Source organism: Ictidomys tridecemlineatus, chromosome 11 (genome assembly GCF_052094955.1).
Source record: "Ictidomys tridecemlineatus isolate mIctTri1 chromosome 11, mIctTri1.hap1, whole genome shotgun sequence".
Taxonomy (NCBI): domain Eukaryota; kingdom Metazoa; phylum Chordata; class Mammalia; order Rodentia; family Sciuridae; genus Ictidomys; species Ictidomys tridecemlineatus.
In genome coordinates this window covers 72,294,077-72,304,627 of record NC_135487.1, presented here as the reverse complement: position 1 = coordinate 72,304,627, position 10,551 = coordinate 72,294,077, and the positions used below count along the sequence as shown (strand labels likewise).

Genomic DNA, 10,551 nt, shown 5'->3' with positions numbered 1-10,551 from the left:
TGGGAGCTGGAGAAGAGGAAAATCCCCGGGGCTGTGGGAAGACGCTCATCAGAACTCATCACAGCTAAAGTAAAGGACAACTGTTGGTACTGACCCTGACCAAGCCCTCCTGAAAGCAGCTTTTCTGCCTGTTCTAAAAGATCTCTGCTCCCGATTTTACGTAGATAAGGTAAGATCGCGGGCAGGGGTGGGAAGAGATTTACCAAGGTTCAGTTAGTTTTTAAAATACCCAGGAAGTCGAGGGAACCGGCAGCTCAGGAGGAAGCGGCAGATTGTGGTGAGACAGAAGCCGCTGCCTCCCCCGCCCCCATCGCTCCTGGGGCTGCGCAGGCGCTCTTCCCGCAGGTCCCGCCACGCCCCCGCTGTCCAGGTGGTCCTCTGCGTACAGTGCCAGGGCCCTTAAAGGTGGGAGAATGAACCGATCTTGGGCATTTTTTGTGTGTCACTCTGCGTTTCTGGAGTTTTGTACCTTCCAATATGGCGCCTCAGCCTGTCGCACCGCGGAGGGAGGGGAAGAAACATCTATCAGGACTGGGTGCAGCTTTGCCTGAAGGGCCCTATGAAATGCAGCAGGAGTAAAGTGAACTCTGGTGTTCAGACAGGCAGCAGAATTCATTAGTTGTCTGGTAAGGGTTTTTTGTTTTGTTTTGTTTTGTTTTGTTTTTTCCCTCCTTTTCCCTGTTGAATTAGATACAATACTAGCGGGGACTAACAGTTTGAAATGCCTTAATACTATTTGTCTTCCTTTGCCATTTAAGGTTCTTCCAGGGTTCATATTTGCAATTTTAAGTTATCTTTATCTTCGCTGACACTTGGTTAATCTGGTTTCACCTGCAATCTGACAGTTTGAAGAACTTTTCAGTGTTTTCAGGAGAAAGAGCAAGAATGAGATACCATGGAAATAGCTTATTAACACTGACAAAAGAAAAAGAAAGAAAGAAAGAAAATTGAAAAAAAAACAGAATGAACAGTGAAGAAGTTTCTTGAAAACAGCAATATAGTTTTTGTCATTTTCTTTTATTTTGAAGTTAGATTTCTTCCTCTAAATATAATATTTACTTATTTTTCCCCCTTGGCACACTCACCTGTTAATTCTTTTTGGGTTGGTTTTCTATTTCTTCTATTCTGTTGTCTCTGCTGTTAGTGAAGTGGGCACCCCTTTCTCCATAGAAAAGCCCTCTTTCACCATGGCTGATTTTGGGACTGTCAGCAAAAGAGTCTCTGCAAAAGAGTCCAATGTAGATAAACTTCCTATTTTTGTGTCACCCTGTTTACTTGACCACTGGCCAAGAAGATACCAGCACTCCAGGTGCTGGACACCTCCTTACTAGGTTTTCACAAACATATCAAGTATAGTACTTTGAAGAAATGTGCAAACAAGGCCTCTGGCCTTGAGCTGCGCTTCACAGAGATGTCTACATTTTTAAGATAAGTACAATTGGGCTCCATGGTAACAGCTGGCAGGGGGAGGAAAGAAAGGGGAGAAGAAGCTCTCCCCTTCTCAGGTGTTGTCCTTGAAGGGTTAACTTGCACAAAACAGTGAGAGAAAAAGCTGCTTTTATGTGAACTTCTGCAGACTATGAACTTCTGAGCCCCTCCCCTTACACACTGGGTATAAAACTGTGAAACTCCCTGAACTCGGGGTCCAGGGGATTGATTGATTATAGCAAAGGCTGTCCCTCTGAACCTGGCTGCAGCCAAATAAAACTGCTATCTTTGGTGCCTTGCCTCCTTTGTTCCTACAACATTAGGAATGGCTTAATTCAACAGCTCCCAAACTGATCCTCAATATTAGTCTGTAAACTTTGTGACTCCTTGGAACTCCTTCCTCCTCTGAACATGCTCATGCATCTCATATTTGTTTGATATCTAGGTATCTTCTTGATCCATCCCTTCTCTTTTCCCTACACAAAATAAATCAAAAGCAAACAAAACAACAATAATCAAAATAAAACCTGAGCTAGACTCATATGCATCAAAAAGATTTTATTTTCTGGAAAATCTCTCGCCAACATTTCAGAGCATTTTCTTATATTTCTTGGCATCTTTTTTAAATTATTTTTTATTCTAATTTGTAATATATGACAACAGAATGCATTACAGTTTATATTACACATATAGAGCACAATTTTTCATATCTCTGGTTGTATACACAGTATATTCAGACCATTCATGTATTCATACATGCACTTAGGATAATAATGGCCATCTTATTTCACCATTTTTTTTTTACCACCATGCCCAGTCCCTTCCCCTCCCACCCCTTTGTCCTATCTAGAGTTCATCTAATCCTCCCATGTTCTGCCTCCCAATCCTACTATGAATCAGCATTCTTATATTAGAGAAAACATTGGGCAATTGGCTTTTTTGGGATTGACTAACTTCACTTAGCATAAAATTCTTCCACTCCATCCATTTTCTTGCAAATGTCATGATTTTATTCTCTTTTATTATGCTGAGTAATATTCCATTGTTATATTTACCACATTTTCTTTATCCATTCATCTTCTGAATAGCATCTAGGTTGGTTCCACAAGTTAGCTATTGTGAATTGTGCTGCTATAAACATTGATATGGCTATTTCCCTATAGTATGCTGTTTTTAAGTCCTTTGGGTATAGATAGAGGAGTGGGATAGCTGGGTCAAATGGGGTTTCCATTCCCAGATTTCCAAGGAATCTCCATACTACTTTCCATATTGGCTGCATCAATTTGCAGTCCAACCAGCAATGTATGCGTGTTTCTTTTCCCCCATATCCTCACCAACACTTTTTGTTGTTTGTTTTCTTAATAGCTGCCCTTCTGTCTGGAGTTAGATGAAATCTTCCAGTAAAGTTTTGATTTGCATTTCTCTAATTGCTAGAGATGATGAGCATTTTTTCATATATTTGTTGATTGATTGTATATCCTCTTCTGAGAAGTGTCTGTTCAGGTCCTTGGTCCATTTATTGATTGGGCTATTTGTGTTTTTGGTGTTTATTATATACCATAGACAGTAGTGCTCTACCTGATGTGGGAATAGTAAAATTTTGCTCCCAAGATATAGGCTCTCTATTCACTTCACAGATTGTTTCTTTGCTGAGAAGAAGCTTTTTAGTTTGAATCCATCCCATTTACTGATTCTTGATTTTAATTCTTGCACTATAGGAGTCTTATTAAGGAAGTTGGGGCATAATCCCACATGATGAAGATTTGGACCTACTTTTTCTTCTAATGTATGCAGTGTCTTTGGTTTAATTCCTAATTCCTTTGGTTTAATTCCATTTATAATGATGTTGGCCTGGGGCTTAGCATAGATAGCTTTTATGATGTTGAGATATGTTCCTGTTATATCCCTAGTTTTTCTAGTGTTTTGAACATGAATGGGTGCTGTATTTTGTTGAATGCTTTTTCTGCATCTATTCAGATGATCATATGATTCTTATCTTTAAGTCTATTGATGTGATGTATTACATTTATTGATTTCCATATATTGAACCAACCTTGCATCCCTGGGATGAACCCCACTTGATCACAGTGCACAAACTTTTTGATATGTTTTTGTATTCGATTTGCCAGCATTTTATTGAGAATTTTTGCATCTATATTCATTAGAGATATTGGTCTGAAGTTTTCTTTCTTTGATATGTCTTTTGCCTGGTTTTGGAATCAGGTGATATTGGCCTCAGAGTTAAGTTTGGAAGTGCTCCCTCTTTTTCTATTTCACAAAATAATTTGAAGAGTATAGGTATTAGTTATTTTTATAGGTCTTGTAGAACTCAGCTGTGTATCCAACCGGTCCTGGACTTTTCTTGGTTGGTAGGCTTCTGATGGTGTCTTCTATTTCATTGCTTGAAATTGATCTGTTTAAATTGAGTGTGTTATCCTGATTCAAAATGAGCAAATCATATGACTCTAGAAATATGTCAATGCCTTTGGTATTCTTTATTACATTGGAGTACAAGTTTTCAAAATAATTTCAAATTATCATCTATATTTCTGTAGTTTCTGTTGTGATATTTACTTTTTCATTATGTATGTTAGTACTTTGAGTTTTCTTTCTCCTTCTGTTTATTAGTGTAGCTAAAGGTCTGTCAATTTTATTTATTTTTTCAAAGAACCAATTTTTTTGGCAATTTTTTCAGTTGTTTCTTTTATTTCAAGTTTTATTTCACCTCTGATTTTAATAATTTCCTTTCTTCTGCTTTTGGTGTTGATTTGTTCTTCTTTTTCTAGGGCTTTGAGATATAATGTTAGGTCATTTATTTGTTGGCTTTTTCAAATTTTAAGTATTGAACTCCATGCAGTGAACTTTCCTCTGAGTACTGCCTTCATAGGGTCCCAGAGATTTTGATATGTTATATTAGTTTTCTCATTTACGTCTAAGAATTTTTTAATCTCCTCCTTGATGTCTTTTGCAACCCATTGTTCATTTAGTAGCATATTATTTAGTCTCAGTGTTGGAGCAATTTTTATTTTTTATTTTATCATTGATTTCTAATTTTATTCCATTGTGATCTGATAGAATGCAAGGCAGTATCTCTACTTTTTTGTATTTGCTAAGAGCTTCTTTGTAGCACGGTATATAATACATTTTAGAGACGGATCCATGTGCTGATGAGAAGAAAGTGTATTTGCTCATTGAAGGTTGCAATATTCTATATATGTCAGTTAAGTCTAAGTTATTGATTGTGTTATTGAGTTCTATAGTTTCTTTGTTTAGATTTTGTTTGAAAGTGGTGAAAGAAATGTGTTAAAGTCACCCAAAATTATTGTGTTGTGGTCAGTTTAACTCTTGAACTTGAGAAGAGTTTGCTTGATAAACACATATGTTCCATTGTTTGGGGCATATATATGTATAATTGTCATGTCTTGTTGGTGTATGGTTCCCTTAAGCAGTATGAAATATCCCTCTTTATCCCTTTTGATTAACTGTAGCTTAAAGTCTACTTTATTTGATATGAGGATGGAAACCCCTGTTTGCTTATGCAGTCCATGTGAGTGGTTGGATTTTTCGCATCGTTTCACCATCAGTCTGTGGATGTCTTTTCCTATAAGATGAGTCTCTTGGAGGCAGCATATTATTGGGTCTTTTTTTAATCCAATCAGCTAGTCTATGTCTTTTGATTGGTGAGTTTAAGCCATTAATGTTTAGGGTTATTATTGAGATATAACTTGTATTCCTAGCCATTTTTGTTCATTTTTGATACTTAACTTGGATTTGTTTCTCCTTTGGTTCACTTTTTCTTTAGTGTACTACTTCCCTCTGCTGATTTTTATTGTTGTTTTTCATTTCCTCTTCATAGAATATTTTTTCCAAGGATGTTCTGCAGTGCAGGTTTTCTAGCTGTAAATTCTTTTAACTTTTGTTTATCATGGAATATTTTTATTTTATCATCAAATTTAAAGCTTAATTTTGTTGGGTACAAGATTCTTGGTTGGCATCCATTTTCTTTCAGAGCTTGATCTGTGTTGTTCTAGGATCTTCTAGCTTTCAGGGACTGGGTTGAAAAATCTGCACATAACCTAACTGGTTTTCCACTATATGTAATCTGATTTCTTTCTCTCATGGCTTTTAATATTCTCTCCTTATTCTGTATGTTAGGCATTTTCATTATAATGTGTGTTGGTATGGATCTGTTGTGATTTTTATACATTTGGTGTCCTGAAAGCCTTTTGAATTTATTTCTCCAATTTGTTCTTCATGTTATAAAATTTTCTGATATATTTTCATTGACTAGATTGTTCTTTCCTTTGGTTTGGAACTCAATGCTGTCCTCTATCCCACTAACTCTTAAATTTGGTCTTTTTTGCTATCCCATATTTCTTGATTGTTCTGCTCATTGTTTCTTACCATTTTCACTGTGTGGTCTACATTCTTTTCAAGATTATATATTCTGTCCTCATTGTCTAAGTCCTGTCTTCCAAGTGATCTCATCTGTTGGTGATGCTTTGAATTGAACTTTTAATTTGGTTTATTATTTCTTTCATTTCATGGATTTCTGTTTGGGTTTTCTTTAGAATCTCTCTATCCTATTGAAATAATTTTTTTCTTTCTGTATTTGTTTATGTTGCTCTTTGTTGAAATGATATTTTCCTGCCTATATTTACTCTCTTATATCATCCTTTAATTCACAGAACATTTTAATTATGTATATATATCCTAAACTCCTCTGTCATTTCATCTGCTCTGCTGATCATGGATTCTAATAATGTGGTATCTTGATTAGTTTGGGGCACTTTCCTCCCTTGTCTTTTCATGTTGCTCCTGTGTTCTTCTAGCACTGTGGATCCAAGACATTAACGTTTTTTTTGTTTGTTTGTTTGCTTTTACCCTTTAGGCTTGTAGTGCCCCTTTAGGGTTCCAGTACCTCTTCTTTGAGGGGAAGGACAATGTTAACATCCCAATATCATTAGTTGCTAATAGACATTTACAGTTTGTTCACAATGTACATAAATGGTGAATTCTATTATTATCCACAATATAATCAGTAGGTTTGTAATAAGGCTTACAGTTTCTGATGGTGGACAAAGAACCAGGGGTGCGGAGTAGGACAATATGTTGAGGAGGCAGGAAGTGAGGATATAGACTTATTATATCTTAGGAATTGTAAAAGAAATCTAAAGAGGAAGATTAGTAGTGGGAGAAGAGAGAGGAAGTAGTTTGGGGTAGACAAATAAGTGGGAAGACAGTAGAGCTCATAAAACAAACACCATATATATTAAAAAAATTAAAAATGTTAAAATACTAAAAATTGGAGGAAAAAAACAATATACAATGCAACAGTAATATCCTATTCACTCATTTCCATCCTCAATATCTTAATTCATGCATAGTACTTGGTTTCACATATGTTGGGGATGTGAGGGTGAGAGAATAGAGGGAGAAGAAAGAAAAAAATCTCAAAGGAGGAAACATGGACTGTTTTGGTTGGAGATCAGTGTCTTTCCTGCTTCCCTACTCATCCAATAGGTGGGGTCGTCTGCTGTTAGCTGGTATCTCTGCCCTCAGGATGTGAAGGTAATCAGGGAGGGAGGGTTGGTCCTGGGTGGAGGGCACCTGGAAGTGGGGTGTGGCACCCCCTGGTCCCCAAGGGGAAATTTCACCTCAAGGATTTTTTGGGGGTCTTGCTCCTGTGATGTGGTCTTATCTCCTTATCTCACCTGGAGCCCTTCCAGTTCCTGGCCTCTGTGTTACTCTCTAAACTGTATCACACTCACCCTCTCCCTTATTGCTTCCTAATACAGGACCTTTGTCTCCAGGGTTCTTGTGTGTAGTGTTTTGTGTGCCTTGCTCACCTATCTTGCTGAGAACTGTTTTGTGTCAGGCCGTTATTGTGGTAGGTTAGCAGCTGCTGGGGAGAGGGGGGAGTTAGAAACTGGGTACCTGGCCAGATGGAGTTCCAAACTGGGAATTGCCCCTACTAAAGATGATGATGAAAGTGACCCAAGATGGAGGCAGCTGCTTTCAGTGATGGGGTGTTGGGTCACGTGGGGGTAGCCGGGTTATGGAGTTAGACAATGAGTTCAAAGACTGTGGCATGCAGTGTGTGGCTGTGGCTTTCTTCAGAGCCTGTGTAAAGTTCCCTGGTTCAGGCAGGGTGCAGGCAGGCTACATCATGTAGGGGACTATGTTGCTGCAGAGTCCCAAGATGGAGGGGACCGGGGGAGCCCCATGTTGGTTGATTAGGGTCCTCACAGGAGTGGCGGCTGGAGATGTAGCGTGTGGGTAACTGTTGGGTGTCCTGTGTGGGAGCTGTATCTGGGATTTCTGCTGGGGTGGGTGGCCGAAAGTTTTGCTCTGGTGCTGGTGCTGATGGTTCCGCTGGGCACCTGGTAGTCCTGTGTGGGTAAGTAGTTGTGAGACCTACTTTGATGCTGAGGTCTGGAGCCATGCACAGGCACAGTGGCTGTGATTCCTGTGCAAAAGTAGGAATATCCCTTGCAGAGATGCAGAATTCTCACTTCTTGAGTCCCAGGTCACAGAGCAACACAGAATGCTGCCTTCCTCTGGCCCGCCATCTTGAAATATCCTCTTGGCATTTTTCTTATTGGTACTTTTTTTTTCCTTCAGCAGATCTCTTTTTTGAGGTAGTAGTTGTACTGATACATATATAATCATTTACTTCCAACTTTTAGGAAACAGTTTTAAAGAGATGAGTGAAACACCAATGTGATACCCAATTACAGGGCTGAGAGATTAGAAATTAAATCTAGCTCACAATAAAGCTAAAATGTGTATTTGTTTCTATGTGTTTTGATCCACTCTTGCATTGTTTTCTTTTATAAAAGTCATGGGCTCTACCAGAGTGGGAGAAAATGCATCCCAGAGGTACATACAGGATGAGTTTTCAATGGTAGAACAGTTGTTATGTGTGTGGCTCAAACACTGTAAACATTCAAAGATGTGTCAGAGATCTGGCTCTTCTAGAAGCACTAAAGATGCTATCCAGATAGCATCTGGGAACAACATATAAAATACTATTATTAATATAGATACACATGCTATTAACCATGTAGTCCAAAACCTCAAAGTTGTTCTCTCCCATATTATTAAATTCACTATAGAGCATGAGAGGTTGTAAGCCCACAATATCTGTGTGTAGATTTGGTTTATATAACTTGTTTTTGGAGCTAATTGGTATAAATCATAATTGGAAGTTTCCACATTTTTCTAATCTAAATACAATACAAATATGGGACTAAGGCCCAAATAGTCTAGAACCTCTAAAGATATCTAAGCACACTTCTGGCTCTAGGTTTCCTAACATCTCTTTCAGAACTTTGTAAACAACTGCTATATTATAGAGGGAAGTAGAAAGTAAATGGCCAAGAAGTAAAACAGGGAAGTTCCAACAAAGAATAAGGGAAACCTGTTCTAAATTGCTCAATCAGCCCTTTTTCAGAGGATGGTATCTTTCATACTGGTTTATCTGTGAAAAGTGAAAGAGTTTTGAAGAACATGGATAACTGAGGAAGAAGGAAAGAAAAGGAGGTTAAAGAGGCGAAACCATATATCATTCCAATCAAATGAATGTGCATGACTTTTTACTTCTTCAAAGAAGGAGTAAACGTGGACCATGAGCTGTGAGCTACATTTTGACATTTTTTCTATTTTCTTTGAACCCTGCTTCTTTTCCCAAAGAAGGAAACATTCGACTTCTTACTCTCTTAATTTGCAAAGGAATTTATCTAGACTACTTGGATACTTTTTAGAATGCTAAAAAATTGGGGGCAGTATATTGTTAAATGAATGTTCTTAAATTTTTGTATTTTCTTTTTGGTACTCGGGCTTGAACCCATAGGTACTGAACCACTGAGCCACATCCCCAGCCCTTTTTTATATTTTTATAAAAAATACATTGATACAGGGTCTTGCTGAGTTGCTCAGGGCCTTACTATATTGCTTAGGTTGACTTTTAATTCAATCCTCCTACCTCAACCTCCCAAGCCCCTGGGATTACAGGTGTGCACCACTGCAACTGGCTGTTCTCAGAATTAAATGGCATAGATAATAAAGTATATCTCTAATAACACAAGCATCTTTTCCTTGGTAAAGGTCTAGAGAACTTTTTGATGACCTACATCAACACTATCAGTGAGGATTTGCCCTTTATTGAGAACACAGTCCTGGCCCTGCCCAGACAGAGAATGCAGCTGCAATAAAAAAGGTTCTTGCCCACTATGACAGGCTGATGGGCCAGAAGGTACAGCTGCCCACAGATACCCTCCAGGAGCTGCTGGACCTGCACAGGGCCAGTGAGAGAGAGGCCATAGAAATCTTCACAAAGAACTGTTTCAAGGATGAGGACCAAAGTTTCCAGAAGCAATTATAGGTAACTGTTTTTCTAGTTCATGGGCATTAGGGTTAATAGAAAAGAAAGCTTTGCTCTGAAAGGTATAATAAAACCTGTTTAAGAAAAGCAATTCCTATTGGACTCTAAAATGATGGTCACTTATGTGGCCACATTATCACTCTCATTCTGAAAACAAACAAATGTATAAAAGTACTCTGGACTTTTAGCATCTGAAATTTTCAAATGTTCACACAACCTTCCCCATGTTACACCAATTGGCTAATTTGAATTGATTTAATTCCTTTAAAACATTGTATTTACAAAATATTAAACACATTGCATTTACAAAGTATTGAGTACATCCCTTTATATCATTATATTTACAAAGTATTTTTTATTAATAAAGCAGAAAGAATTTCCCTTTGGATCAACTAAAGTATAATGTATCCAGGATTAATTTAGTCACCTACATCATTCCAGCTAATTATTCACTTCTACCTTCTCCTTGAGGGTGGAAAACACTGAAGTCAGAAATGATGGAAAAGTAGGCTGCATTTAAAACGAGGGCTTGAGGTTAGAGGTCTGTGGTCAAAAGATCACCTCTAAAGCAGAAATTGAAATAGAGTGTTTTCAGAAAATTTCACACCCGAAAGTAAATGTAATTTTTCTTTTTTCTTTTTTTTTGGGGAGAGGGGATGGGTGGGTAACTGGGAATTGAACTCAGGGGCACTTCACCACTGAGCCACATCCCCAGCCCTATTTTGTGTTTTATTTAG

General features: G+C 38.0%; 2 protein-coding genes across 3 annotated transcripts in view; both read left to right on the top strand.

Moving 5' to 3' along the window:
• Window positions 1-10,551, top strand: part of LOC101961135 (guanylate-binding protein 7) — a 67,839-nt gene that overhangs the window by 52,732 nt on the left and 4,556 nt on the right. Inside the window, 3 exon segments of the mRNA XM_078027766.1 lie at window positions 234-382; window positions 9,519-9,612; window positions 9,615-9,814. Coding sequence (XP_077883892.1) covers window positions 234-382; window positions 9,519-9,612; window positions 9,615-9,814 — 443 coding nt within the window.
• Window positions 29-10,551, top strand: part of LOC101961426 (guanylate-binding protein 5) — a 49,734-nt gene continuing 39,211 nt past the window's right edge. Inside the window, exon 1 of one of the 2 annotated variants that reach the window (XM_040288970.2) lies at window positions 29-169. The gene's annotated coding sequence lies outside the window, so the exon portion shown is untranslated. The remainder of the gene's footprint in view (window positions 170-10,551) is intronic. The other variant, XM_005342249.5, reaches the window with a different exon arrangement.